The sequence below is a fragment of the Halichondria panicea genome, chromosome 11 (assembly GCF_963675165.1).
Source record: "Halichondria panicea chromosome 11, odHalPani1.1, whole genome shotgun sequence".
Classification (NCBI taxonomy): Eukaryota; Metazoa; Porifera; class Demospongiae; order Suberitida; family Halichondriidae; genus Halichondria; species Halichondria panicea.
The window spans coordinates 2025148-2039065 of record NC_087387.1 but is presented as its reverse complement, the minus strand read 5'-3'; the positions used below and the strand labels follow the sequence as shown (position 1 = coordinate 2039065).

The 13918-nt window shown below is 43.3% G+C and overlaps 1 protein-coding gene across 3 annotated transcripts in view; it reads right to left on the bottom strand.

Annotated features, from left to right (window-relative positions):
- The window catches only part of LOC135344558 (uncharacterized), an 81770-nt gene that overhangs the window by 40648 nt on the left and 27204 nt on the right, over positions 1-13918 (bottom strand). For all 3 annotated transcript variants that reach the window (XM_064541780.1, XM_064541782.1, XM_064541781.1), the window contains 58 exons: positions 13553-13906; positions 13373-13495; positions 13207-13323; positions 12686-12844; positions 12470-12628; positions 12191-12412; positions 11974-12138; positions 11716-11907; positions 11494-11667; positions 11315-11437; positions 11130-11249; positions 10926-11048; positions 10745-10867; positions 10573-10695; positions 10390-10512; positions 10214-10336; positions 10036-10158; positions 9860-9982; positions 9680-9805; positions 9505-9624; positions 9295-9450; positions 8949-9116; positions 8524-8892; positions 8119-8472; positions 7939-8061; positions 7774-7890; positions 7260-7418; positions 7038-7196; positions 6759-6980; positions 6542-6706; positions 6304-6495; positions 6082-6255; positions 5906-6028; positions 5740-5859; positions 5559-5681; positions 5378-5500; positions 5192-5314; positions 5008-5130; positions 4832-4954; positions 4657-4779; positions 4482-4604; positions 4300-4425; positions 4125-4244; positions 3923-4078; positions 3565-3732; positions 3134-3502; positions 2721-3074; positions 2550-2672; positions 2380-2496; positions 2072-2230; positions 1856-2014; positions 1578-1799; positions 1363-1527; positions 1112-1303; positions 738-911; positions 561-683; positions 391-510; positions 201-323 (listed from right to left, as the gene is read on the bottom strand). In XM_064541780.1, coding sequence (XP_064397850.1) covers positions 201-323; positions 391-510; positions 561-683; positions 738-911; positions 1112-1303; positions 1363-1527; positions 1578-1799; positions 1856-2014; positions 2072-2230; positions 2380-2496; positions 2550-2672; positions 2721-3074; positions 3134-3502; positions 3565-3732; positions 3923-4078; positions 4125-4244; positions 4300-4425; positions 4482-4604; positions 4657-4779; positions 4832-4954; positions 5008-5130; positions 5192-5314; positions 5378-5500; positions 5559-5681; positions 5740-5859; positions 5906-6028; positions 6082-6255; positions 6304-6495; positions 6542-6706; positions 6759-6980; positions 7038-7196; positions 7260-7418; positions 7774-7890; positions 7939-8061; positions 8119-8472; positions 8524-8892; positions 8949-9116; positions 9295-9450; positions 9505-9624; positions 9680-9805; positions 9860-9982; positions 10036-10158; positions 10214-10336; positions 10390-10512; positions 10573-10695; positions 10745-10867; positions 10926-11048; positions 11130-11249; positions 11315-11437; positions 11494-11667; positions 11716-11907; positions 11974-12138; positions 12191-12412; positions 12470-12628; positions 12686-12844; positions 13207-13323; positions 13373-13495; positions 13553-13906 — 9447 coding nt within the window. The remainder of the gene's footprint in view (positions 1-200; positions 324-390; positions 511-560; positions 684-737; positions 912-1111; positions 1304-1362; positions 1528-1577; positions 1800-1855; positions 2015-2071; positions 2231-2379; positions 2497-2549; positions 2673-2720; positions 3075-3133; positions 3503-3564; positions 3733-3922; positions 4079-4124; positions 4245-4299; positions 4426-4481; positions 4605-4656; positions 4780-4831; positions 4955-5007; positions 5131-5191; positions 5315-5377; positions 5501-5558; positions 5682-5739; positions 5860-5905; positions 6029-6081; positions 6256-6303; positions 6496-6541; positions 6707-6758; positions 6981-7037; positions 7197-7259; positions 7419-7773; positions 7891-7938; positions 8062-8118; positions 8473-8523; positions 8893-8948; positions 9117-9294; positions 9451-9504; positions 9625-9679; positions 9806-9859; positions 9983-10035; positions 10159-10213; positions 10337-10389; positions 10513-10572; positions 10696-10744; positions 10868-10925; positions 11049-11129; positions 11250-11314; positions 11438-11493; positions 11668-11715; positions 11908-11973; positions 12139-12190; positions 12413-12469; positions 12629-12685; positions 12845-13206; positions 13324-13372; positions 13496-13552; positions 13907-13918) is intronic.

Genomic DNA, 13918 nt, shown 5'->3' with positions numbered 1-13918 from the left:
GTAGCTGTTTTTCATTGAGCACTAGCAAGGGCGTATAAAAGAAGACGTTGTCAACAGTCTTTTGCTGTTGCATTCCCTCTCTTCTTTTATACGCCCTTGGTAGTACTATAATTATTATAGTCAGTGCTCTATGAGAAATAGAGTACTTAGCAACAATTAACACAACAGTGGGATCTAACATTACATTCTTATTATGTTACCAGAGCAGTTGAATCCATTGCTGCCCAGTTCATAGCCAGCGTTACAGGAGCAGCTAAAGTTTCCCTCAATGTTGGTGCAGGTGTGTTCACAGTTTCCATTGTCAAATGAGCATTCATTAATGTCTGCATGTAGAAATAATACGGAAGGGTATAATTATGTGCTCATTGCACATGTAGGAAGAACACTCACCAGTACAAGTGTGTCCATTACTTAAGAGGAAACCATTGAAACAAGAACAAACATGTCCTCCAGTAAAATCTGTACACAGATGATCACAGTAGCCGTTCTGAATACTGCACTCATTGACATCTGAAAATACAAATGCCATGAACACCATGGAGTTATAAAACTTTACTTACTGTCACAGCCTTTGCCATCCTGGTTGAGCAGATAGCCACTCTGGCAACTACACTGGTAGCTCCCGATAGAGTTGGTACAGGTCTGGTTACACCCTCCATTGTTCTTAGTACACTCGTCCATGTCTGAGAAAGAAAGGATCGGGTGGGTATTGGTATTACGTACACTGATAAACTTACCTGTGCATCCAATGGCCACATCCTGTGAGTGTTGACAGGAGAAGGTACCAGGAGGTTGGTTCCGAGTGGTGACACAATCCAGCAAGCTAGACTCATCACCATTGCATAACAAGGTAGATAGAAAGATCGATCCGGACCCTTGTTCATGGCTTCCTCTTGGAAGAAATTCAGCATCTGCAATGAAAATATGCAAGTTTGAGAAGGAAGCAGGTTTATCACTATTATTGTCTAGTTAGTATAATTATCGATAATATTTACACCTGAATTTATCCAAATGAAATGCTCCAACCATTAATTTTATTGCGGTATATCAAAAATCCACTTTGGCAATTGCACTTAACTTATAATTATGATAGAAAGCTAATTGCACTAACCAGATGAGTTGAATCCTTCCAGTTGAGTACAGGCCACAGTTGCATCAAGAGAGTCGAATCGGTCATCACAGACTGTTCCCCAGGCATTGTTGATGCACACCTCCAGACGTCCTGCCCTGGTTGTTAAAGTGTCACTGATATTCATGAGACGAATATCTCCAGTGGAGCAGTCACCAGCTGCTGTGCCTGAAGCTAGACACATGCAAAAAACAGGTGATTCAATATGGAACATGAGGAGTTGAAAGGCACACCTTGACAAATAACTCCGGAGGTGGGGCAAGTGAAGCCAGTGCCAGAGCCGATGACCACACCCATACAGTCGAGAAGTGACATCTCAGTTCCGGTACAGTTAGCCATTGAGACCAGACGAGGTGTTTTACCCTCCGTAAAAATATCAGCATTCACATTGATAGCACCTGTGTACACAAAAATGTACTGTATGCTATTATATGTTTTTTTAACCTACCGTATCTTGAGAAGCCTAGCTGCTTGCAGACGACAGAGGCGTCTGTTTCCGTCCAAGGGTTATGGCAGACGGAGCCGTACCTCCCAGAGACACACACCTCCACTCTGCCACTTTTCAGTCCATCCTTGTCATAGTAGGCATCATTGTAGTCAGTGAGACCCTCGTAGAAAGAGTCCACATTCTCTCCCACTACCAGTCGCACTTCTCCATGACTACACATAGCTGTATGCAAGGAGAAAATAAAATTAAGAACCTCTCAACATAGAAATTCTACTTACATTGACACCTGACTCCTGCATCCTCAGAATGGTCACAATTGTGGGTCTGATTGTAAGAACATTTTAACAGAGTCTGTTCATTTCCACTGCATTTCACGTCATCAAGAAAAATAGTGTCCTTGCCTTGGGCAAACCCACCACCAGACACAGGAATGGATCCTGTAGTACAGTTACAATGAATATAGCTTTTGACTATTCATTACACAGTCTCCTAACCTGATGCAGAGTATCCGAGTTGTGTACAGACGACCCTGGCATCCAGCTCATCCCAGAAGTCATCACAAACGGTACCAAACATTACATTTTTGCACACCTCCACTCTTCCCTCAGACGAAACAGAACCATTCACCAGCCGAACATCTCCATCTCGACAGGCTATGGAAGAGTTAGAGTCTAGTTATATAAACCAAACTAAACAATATACCCAAAAGCTACTTCATTGTTTTTACAAAGCATTATTTTGCAAGACAATGTCCATCAGTGATAATTGCCAACCACATTATAGTAACCATGCAGCTTCTTACATATGCAACTTCGGCCATCAGTATCCAGAGTAGTGTTGGAGGTACAGAGGCAATGAAAACTGCCATTAGTGTTGACACAGATGTCTCCACAGGGACTGCTAACACACTCGTTAATATCTGAATATAATTATATCTATTAGCAGGGATATTTACAGGTAGTTTTTGCTCACCAAAACAACCTTTGTTGTCAGTGTCCAGAGTGAAGCCTGTTCTACAGCTACATGTGAATCCGGGCAGCTCATTAGTGCATGTGTGGGAGCATCCTCCATTGTTGGTCAGACACTGGTCCATATCTGAGGAGCAAAATATAGAGAGCAAAGAGATGATTGTATTATACATACCAATACACTGTACTCCAGCAATTTCAGTGGCAGTGCACTCTGACAGGCCAGGAGTGGTCTGTCTACAGTTCATCACGCTGCTCTCTGACCCTCTACAGTCGACCCTGTCTAGGAACACAGGTCCTGTTGAGATATTGAACCTGGTACTGGCATCTCTGAAGGCCTCAGCCCCAGTGATGGGGAAGCCAAGCTGTCTGCACACCACAGTGGCATCATTGGTACTAAATCCGTCATTGCACACTGAGCCCCAGGCATTGTTCATGCAGCCTTGAACAGCTCCGAGAGTGGCGTTAGTTCCACCAATTAGTCGTAGCTCGCCATCAGTGCAATTGTTGAAAACAATAGTCGATTTGTCTGCAATTGAACAAAACCGTGACTTAATTATAGAGAGCATAATTATAGCATTCACTTACCCTGACACACTACAGCAGCTCCTTCAAGCCCACCACAAGTAGCAGCCGGTTGATACGCACAACTTCTCAGCTCACTCTCAGTTCCGACACAACCATAACTACCGTCTTTCACACTTGAAGAAGCGAATCTAGTGAATAAGTGGCCGTCAAGATGAATGGCTCCATGTGGGGAGAATCCCAGCTGTTTGCAGACCACAGAGGCGTCCTGATTGTCCCACCCACTGTCACAGAGGCTGCCAAAGGTACCGTTCACACACAACTCCACCACACCACGAGACACCTGCTCTTTAATGAGGTTGTATTTAGGAAGGGTGCTCTGTGAGACAGCATCAGGGTTTCTCAGTCTAACATTTCCCTCAATGCACGAGACTGTGTGTGTTGTAGAATAATAAGTATCAGTGAATAGTATTCATTTGTTAGGGTAGGCTCACCATCACAGACGACAGCCACATCTTCAGAGTGGTCGCAGTTGTGCTGGAGTATCTGGCTATGGGAGCAGCTCAAGAGGCTGTCCTCAGTGCCAGCACACACCACATTGTCCAGAGTGATGGGACCAGAACCAGGGCCAAATTTACTATCAATGCCACGAACTAGAGAGCCTGGATTAAAAAACACTAGAAGATAATAAGCGTAAGACAGTACACAGGGAAGCAATGACCAACATGCTATCGTAGTAGTAAAGAATTTTAAAGCTACTAAAATATTCGCCTCTAGACCACATTTTAATCAACTTCAGTCTAAAAGCTCGATCATACTTCATTGATCAATGGTCATGTTAATTAAACTGACCAGTTCCATTGCAGACAACAGCTGCAGCATTCTCATTGAAGAAGTCATCACAAACACTGCCATAGGTGTTGTTGTAGCAGATCTCAACTCTTCCCATTCTCTGACCCTCACTGGGCTCACTTCCATTCATCAGCCGCACCTGTCCATCAGTGCAGTCTGTAGGGGAAGTTGAGGTACATGCTGGGCTTGCCTCCACACTCACCGCATTGCTCTCCTGTCCCAGTATAGCCAAACATACAAGTGCAAGCAAAGCTCCCAACATTGTCAGTACAGAGGGCATTGTGGTCACAGTTGTGAGTGCCATCTTCACACTCGTTGATGTCTAGTGTTGTGTAGAATGAATCATCCTAGTTCATTGACAAAGTAGCACAACTTACTTTCACACCTATTGAAACCGTCTCCAGCAAAGCCATTATTACAGGGGCAGGTGTAATTACCATCAATGTTGACACAGGTAGAATTGGACAGACACTCAGATGCATTTCGAGAACACTCATCAATATCTGGATAAGAAAACTCATTACATTGATTGCCTTATTATTCTTGGTTATGAGATTACCTGAGCAGTTGAATCCATTGCTGCCCAGTTCATAGCCAATGTTACAGGAGCAGCTAAAATTTCCCTCAGTGTTGATGCAGGAGTGTTCACAATCTCCATTATCAGTCAAGCACTCGTTGACGTCTGCAAATATAGAGACAAATCAATAGCTGACCCCTGGATTTATTGCACTGACCAGAGCAATTAAAGGAGTTGTGGTCCAACTGATATCCAATATCACATGAGCAAGAGAAGCTGCCGTTAGTGTTAGTGCATGTATGCTCACAGCCTCCATTTTTGGTGTTACACTCATTCACGTCTGAAATTGAATGAATGAACATGGACAGATGACAACTGACACACTGGCTTACCTGAACATGTCATCATATTACTGTCCAGGCTATATCCAGTTGTACAAGAGCAGCTGAATCTACCAACAGTATTCGTACAGATGTGTTCGCATCCTCCATTATCAGAGAGGCACTCGTCGACATCTTTAGAGACAGACATAATTATAGTACGATAAATGGTACGCATATTCACATGCCTGAACAATTGAATCCATTGCTGTCCAGTTCATAGCCAGTGTTACAGGAGCAGCTAAAGTTGCCCTCAGTGTTGGTACAAGTATGTTCACAGTCTCCATTGTCAATCAGGCACTCATTAATGTCTGTTTACATTTAGACATGGGTGTGAACTTATGTACAATTGCCCCACAAATTTATTTATACCTGAGCAATTCATTGAGTTGTTATGTAGTTGATATCCAGAGTCACAGGAACATAAGAAGCTTCCATCGGTGTTGTTACAGTCATGCTCACAGCCACCATTGTTGGTGGCACACTCATCAATTTCTATAACCCGTGGGGTCAAAATTAATTGTGACTCTATTAAACACAGCTTTCAATCTTATATACCTGTACAGTTGAAGCTATTGCTGTTCATACTATAGCCAGTATTACAGGAGCAACTAAAGTTTCCATCAGTGTTGGTACAAGTGTGTTCACATCCTCCATTGTTAAAGAAGCACTCATTGACATCTATAACAGATTATTAAAAGTAAACATTTAACACAATTTTTGTCTATAATTATGTTACCTGAGCAGTTAAGTCCATTGCTGTCCAGTTCATAGCCAGTGTTACAGGAGCAGCTAAAATTTCCCTCAGTGTTGATACAAGTGTGCTCACAGTCTCCATTGTCAGTCAGGCACTCATCGATGTCTGAAGATTCATTGGTATGAGTTCAACAATCATTACCAATGTAGGAACAACAACTCACCAGTACAATTGTGTCTATTACTTAAGAGGAATCCATTTAAACAAGAGCAAACATGTCCTCCGGTAAAATCAGTACACAGATGCTCACAGTCACCGTTCTGAATATCGCACTCATTCACATCTGAAAAGCAAAATTAAGACCATGAAGTTATGAATACTGCACTTACTGTCACAGCCTTGTCCATCCTGGTTGAGTAGATAGCCACTCTGGCAACTGCACTGGTAGCTACCTATAGAGTTGGTACAGCTCTGGTTGCATCCTCCATTGTCCTCCGCACACTCATCAATGTCTGAGAGGAAGGGGACAGTGTAGGTAATGGTATAGAGCCTACTATATATATACCTGTGCATTCAATTGCCACATCCTGTGAGTGTTGACAGGAGAAGGTACCAGGAGGTTGGTTCCGAGTGGTAACACAATCCAGCAAGCTAGATTCATCACCATTGCATAACAAATTAGATAGAAAGATCGATCCAGACCCTTGTTTATGGCTTCCTCTTGGAAGAAATTCAGCATCTGCATGATAATGTATCAATCCACATGCTACTTATTGTGTATACTAACCAGATGAGTTGAATCCTTTTAGTTGAGTACAGGCCACAGTTGCATCAATGGAGTCAAATCGGTCATCACAGACTGTTCCCCAAGCATTGTTGATGCACACCTCCAAACGTCCTGCCCTGGTTGTTGCAGTGTCAGTGACGTTCATAAGACGAATATCTCCAGTAGAGCAATCACCAGATATTGTGCCTGAAACTATAGAGAGAGAATAGGAGGATAAATGAGGAGATAATAAGTGTACCTTGACAGATAACTCCGGAGGTGGGGCAAGTGAAGCCAGTGCCAGAGCCGGTGACCATACCCATACAGTCGAGAAGTGACATCTCAGTTCCGGTACAGTTGGCCATAGATACCAGATGAGGTGTTTCACCAACGGCAAATATATCAGCATTCACATTGATAGCACCTGTGTACAGGAAATGTACTGTTTGCTATTGAGACTATTTTCTTGGACCTACCATATTCTGAGAAACCTAGCTGTTTGCAGACGACAGAGGCATCCATTTCCGTCCAAGGGTTATGGCAGACTGAGCCGTACCTTCCAGAGACACACACCTCCACTCTGCCACTTTTCAATCCATCCTTGTCATAGTAGGCATCATTGTAGTCAGTGAGACCCTCATAGAAAGAGTCCACATCCTCTCCCACTACCAGTCGCACTTCACCATGACTACACATGGCTGCACGGAGAAAATACATAAAGGACCCTTGAAAGGCAATGAAAACACTCCACCTACATTGACACCTGACTCCTGCATCCTCAGAGTGGTCACAATTGTGGGTATCACTGTATGAACATTTCAACAGAGTCTGCTCATTTCCACTGCACTTCAGGTTGTCAAGAAAAATGGAGCCTTTGCCTTTGCCAAATCCACCAGCAGACACAGCAATGGATCCTGTATAATAGTAAAGTTGTGATTATGAAGCTAGCTAGATTGCACATGACACAGTCTCCTAACCTGATGCAGAGTATCCGAGTTGTGTACAGACGACCTTGGCATCCAGCTCATCCCAGAAGTCATCACAGACGGTACCAAACATTACACCTTTGCACACTTCCACTCTTCCCTCAGACGGAACGGAACCATTGACCAGCCGAACATCTCCATCTCGACAGGCTGTGGAGAATGAATATGCACAAGCTATATTAATACTAAACTAGTACTGAAGACCGTACAGCAAGAGTTTTTTTGGCAATTTTTAGCAGTTTGACGAATCTAGGTGAGGCTCGCCAATCAAAGTCATAGGTGATCAATAATGGTATGCAGCGTGATCGTTAAAACTAAAATAGATTGCCTCGTGTATTCGCCAATTGTACTGGTCACCGCTATACGGCATAAATTAATAATGACAATGAGTACAATATCATACTTATATGATCTACAAAGCATTTTACAAGTCATGCATTCGACGTATAATGTATATCTCCCTTAATTCGTTGATATATCAAACACAAAAATTAATGCTTCTTACATATGCAACTTCGACCGTCAGTGTCCAGAGTAGTGTTGGAGGTACAGAGACAATGAAAACTGCCATTAGTGTTGACACAGATGTCTCCACAGGGACTGCTTGCACACTCATCAATATCTGAAATAGAAATTAAACAAAAGTTATCTAAGTAGTCATGTGACTTACCGTCACAGCCCTTGTTGTCAGTGTCCAGAGTGAAGCCTGTCCTACAGCTACATGTGAATCCAGGCAGCTCATTAGTGCACGTGTGGGCACACCCTCCATTGTTGGTTAGACACTGGTCCACATCTGAGGAGCAAAATAAATTTGTAGACAGAAAAGGATGTTTGTATTATAAGCACGTACCAAAACACTGTACTCCAGCAATCTTAGTGGCAGTGCACTCTGACAGGCCAGGAGTGGTCTGTCTACAGTCCATCACGCTGCTCTCTGACCCTCTACAGTCGACTCGGTCTAGGAACACAGGTCCTGTTGAGATATTGAACCTGGTACTGGCATCTCTGAAGGCCTCAGCCCCAGTAACGGGGAAGCCAAGCTGTCTGCACACTACAGTGGCATCACTGGTACTAAATCCATCATTGCACATTGTGCCCCAGGCATTGTTCATGCAGATTTGAATAGCTCCGAGAGTGGCATTAGCTCCTCCCATTAGTCGTATCTCTCCATCAGTGCAATTGTTGAAAACAGTGGTCAATTTGTCTGCAAGTAAACCTAGCCATGACGAATACAATAATTATAGCACTCGCTTACCCTGACACACTACAGCAGCTCCTTCAAGCCCACCACAAGTAGCAGCCGGCTGATAAGCACAACTTCTCAGCTCACTCTCGGTTCCGACACAACCGTAACTACCGTCTTTCACACTTGAAGAAGCAAATCCAGTGAATAAGTGACCGTTAAGATGAATGGCTCCATGTGGGGAGAAGCCCAGTTGTCTGCAGATCACAGAGGCGTCCTGATTGTCCCACCCACTGTCACAGAGGCTTCCAAAGGTACCATTCACACACAACTCTACCACACCACGAGACACCTGCTCCTTGATGAGGTCGTATTTAGGAAGGGTGCTCTGTGAGACAGCATCAGGGTTTCTCAGTCTAATACTGCCGTCAATGCACGAGACTGTTTGTATTGTAGAATAATAAGTATCGGTCAATAGTATTGTTAGGGTGGCTCACCATCACAGACGACAGCCACATCTTCAGAGTGGTTGCAGTTGTGCTGGAATATCTGGCTATGAGAGCAGCTCAAGAGGCTGTCCTCAGTGCCAGCACACACCACATTGTCCAGAGTGATAGGACCAGAACCAGCACCAAATGTACTATCAATGCCACGAACCGGAGAGCCTGGATTAAGAAACACCAGAAGACAATAAGTGTAAGACAGTACAGGGAAGCAATGACCAACATGCTATCGTAGTAGTACATCATTTTAAAGCTACTAAAATATTCGCCTCTAGACCGCATTTTAGTCTAAAAGCTCGATCATACTTCACTGATCAATGGTCATGTTGATTCAACTGACCAGTTCCATTGCAGACAACAGCTGCAGCATTCTCATTGAAGAAGTCATCACATACACTGCCATAGGTGTTGTTGTAGCAGATCTCAACTCTTCCCATTCTCTGACTCTCACTGGGCTCACTTCCATTCATCAACCGCACCTGTCCATCAGTGCAGTCTGTAGGGGGAGTTCAGGTACATGCTGGGCTTGCCTCCACAAGGTCACACTCACCGCATTGCTCTCCTGTCCCAGTATAGCCAAACACACAAGTGCAGGCAAAGCTCCCAATATTGTCAGTACAGAGGGAATTGTGGTCACAGTTGTGAGTGCCATCTTCACACTCGTTTATGTCTAGTGTTGTGTAGAATGAATCACTCTAGTTCATTGACAAAGTAACACAACTTACTTTCACACCTATTGAAACCGTCTCCAGCAAAGCCATTATTACAGGGGCAGGTGTAATTACCAACAATGTTGATGCAGGTAGAATCGGACAGACACACAGACGTATTGTGAGCACACTCATCAATGTCTAGATGTAAGTAAATTCCATTACATTTTCTTGTTATTATAATTATGATTATACCTGAGCAGTTGAATCCATCGCTATCCAGTTCATAGCCAGTGTTACAAGAGCAGCTAAAGTTGCTCTCAATGTTGGTACAGGTGTGTTCACAGTCTCCATTATCAGTCAAGCACTCGTTGATGTCTGTACAACAACAAACAAATCAATCATGCTGATCCAAGGTTTATTGTACTGACCAGAGCAATTGAATGAGTTGTGGTCTAGCTGATATCCAGTATCACATAAGCAAGAGAAGCTGCCGTTTGTGTTAGCGCATGTATGCTCACATCCTCCATTTTTGGTGTTACACTCATTTACGTCTGAAATTGATACATGAAAATGAACATGGACACATTACAACTGACACTGGCTTACCTGAACAGTTCATCAAATTACTGTCCAGGCTGTATCCAATCGTACATGAGCAGCTGAAGTTCCCAAAAGTATTTGTACAGATATGTTCGCATCCTCCATTACCAGAGAGGCATTCATCGACATCTTTAGAGACAGATGTTACGATAAATGCATTATGCAATTACATCCATATATACCTGAGCAGTTGAATCCATTGCTGTTCAGTTCATAGCCAGTGTTACAGGAGCAGGTAAAGTTCCCCTCAGTGTTGGTGCAGGAGTGTTCACATCCTCCATTGTCAATCAAGCACTCATTAATGTCTATTAACATTGAAACATACCAGGGAGTGAATTCTTGTATGTGTATACACACATTTTTACCTGAGCAGTTCAGTGAGTTGTTGTCTAGTTGATATCCAGAGTCACAGGAACAAAAGAAGCTTCCATCAGTGTTGTCACAGTCATGCTCACAGCCACCTTTGTTGGTAGCACACTCGTCAATTTCTGTAATGGTCGGGTATAATTATGACTCACAATAAAGCTTCCATTTTACCTGTACAGTTGAAGCTATTACTGTCCATACTATAGCCAGTGTTACAGGAGCAGCTAAAGTTGCCATCAGTGTTGGTACAAGTGTGTTCACATCTTCCATTGTTGATGAAGCACTCATTGACATCTAATACAGAAATGGATATACGTAAGTATAACATTCTCCAAAATTATAATTTTGTTACCAGAACAATTAAATCCGTTGTTATCCAGTTCATAGCCATTGTTACAGGAGCAGCTAAAATTTCCCTCAGTATTGATACAAGTGTGCTCACAGTCTCCATTGTCAATCAGGCACTCATCAATGTCTGAATCGATGTATTAGATATAATTATACGGATTCAACAATCATTACCATACATACCGGAATTAAGCCTGAGTAAACTCACCAGTACAATTGTGTTTATTAGTTAAGAGGAATCCATTGAAACAAGAGCAAACATGTCCTCCAGTAAAATCTGTGCACTGATGCTCACAATCACCGTTTTGAATACCGCACTCATTCACATCTGAAAAGCAAAATCAAAAATCAAAGTAGTCCCATAATATGAAGTTATGAATACTGTATACTTACTGTCACAGCCTCTCGCATCCTGGTTGAGAAGATAGCCACTCTGGCAACTGCACTGGTAGCTACCTATAGAGTTGGTACAGGTCTGGTTGCATAGTCCATTTTCCTCAGTACACTCATTCACGTCTGAGAAGAAGGGAAAATGTAATTAATATAATTATGTAAAGAACCTATAATTATACCTGTGCATTCAACGGACACATCCTGTGAGTGTTGACAGGAGAAGGTACCAGGTGGTTGGTTCCGAGTGGTGACACAATCCAGCAAGCTAGATTCATCACCATTGCATAACAAGTTAGAGAGAAAGATCGATCCAGACCCTTGTTTATGGCTTCCTCTTGGAAGAAATTCAGCATCTGCATGATAATGTATCAATCCACATGCTACTTATTGTGTATACTAACCAGATGAGTTGAATCCTTTTAGTTGATTACAGGCCACAGTTGCATCAATGGAGTCAAATCGGTCATCACAGACTGTTCCCCAGGCATTGTTGATGCACACCTCCAAACGTCCTGCCCTGGTTGTTGCAGTGTCAGTGACGTTCATGAGACGAATATCTCCAGTAGAGCAGTCACCAGCTGCTGTGCCTGAAGCTACAGAGAGAGAACAGTTGGATAAATGTGAATCAATGAAGGGGAATGAGGAGAGGAGAGGTGTACCTTGACAGATAACTCCGGAAGTGGGACAGGTGAAGCCAGTGCCAGAGCCAGTGACCACACCCATACAGTCGAGAAGTGAGGTCTCAGTTCCAGTACAGTTCGCCATTGAGACCAGACGAGGTGTTTCACCAACGGCAAATATATCAGCATTCACATTGATAGCACCTGTGTACAGGAAATGTACTGTTTGCTATTAGGACTATTTTCTTGGACCTACCATATTCTGAGAAGCCTAGCTGTTTGCAGACAACAGAGGCATCCATTTCCGTCCAAGGGTTATGGCAGACTGAGCCGTACCTTCCAGAGACACACACCTCCACTCTGCCACTTTTCAGTCCATCCTTGTCATAGTAGGCATCATTGTAGTCAGTGAGACCCTCGTAGAAAGAGTCCACATCCTCTCCCACTAACAGTCGCACTTCACCATGACTACACATGGCTGCACGGAAAAAATACATAAAGGACCCTTGAACGGCAATGAAAACACTCCACCTACATTGACACCTGACTCCTGCATCCTCAGAGTGGTCACAATTGTGGGTATCACTGTATGAACATTTCAACAGAGTCTGCTCATTTCCACTGCACTTCAGGTTGTCAAGAAAAATGGAGCCTTGGCCTTTGCCAAACCCACCACCAGACACAGCAATGGATCCTGTAGTACAGTTACAATGAATGTAGCTTTTGACTATGCATTACACAGTCTCCTAACCTGATGCAGAGTATCCAAGTTGTGTACAAACGACCCTGGCATCCAGCTCATCCCAGAAGTCATCACAGACGGTACCAAACATTACACCTCTGCACACCTCCACTCTTCCCTCAGACGGAACAGAACCATTGACCAGCCGAACATCTCCATTTCGACAAGCTGTGGAATGAATATGCACAAGCTGTATTAATACCAAACTAGTACTGAAGACCGTATAGCGAGAGTTTTTTTTGGCAATTTTTGGCAGTTTGACGAATCTAGGTGAGGATCGTCAATCAAAGTCATAGGTGATCAATAACGGTATGCAGCGTGATCGTTAAAACTAGAATAAATTGCCTCGTGTATTCGTCAATTGCACTGGTCACCGCTATACGGCATACAAAATATAATTAATAGCGACAATCAACCATGACCAGTACATACTTATACGATCTACAAAGCATTTTACAAGTCATGCATTCGACGTATAATGTATATTTCCCTTCGTTGATATATCAAACACAAAAAATGATGCTTCTCACATATGCAACTTCGACCGTCAGTGTCCAGAGTAGTGTTGGAGGTACAGAGACAATGAAAACTGCCATTAGTGTTAACACAGATGTCTCCACAGGGACTGCTTGCACACTCATCAATATCTGAAATAGAAAATTAAACAAAAATTATCTAAGTAGTCATGTGATTTACCGTCACAGCCTTTGTTGTCAGTGTCCAGAGTGAAGCCTGTTCTACAGCTACATGTGAATCCAGGCAGCTCATTGGTGCATGTGTGGGCACATCCTCCATTGTTGGTCAAACACTGGTCCACATCTGAGGAGCAAAATAAATTTGTAGACAGCAAAGGATGTTTGTATTATAAGCACGTACCAAAACACTGTACTCCAGCAATCTTAGTGGCAGTGCACTCTGACAGGCCAGGAGTGGTCTGTCTACAGTTCATCACGCTGCTCTCTGACCCTGTACAGTCGACCCTGTCTAGGAACACAGGTCCTGTTGAGATATTGAACCTGGTACTTGCATCTCTGAAGGTCTCAGCCCCAGTGACGGGGAAGCCAAGCTGTCTGCACACTACAGTGGCATCATTGGTACTAAATCCATCATTGCACATTGTGCCCCAGGCATTGTTCATGCAGACTTGAATAGCTCCGAGAGTGGCATTAGCTCCTCCCATTAGTCGTATTTCTCCATCAGTGCAATTGTTGAAAACAGTGGTCAATTTGTCTGCAAGTAAAC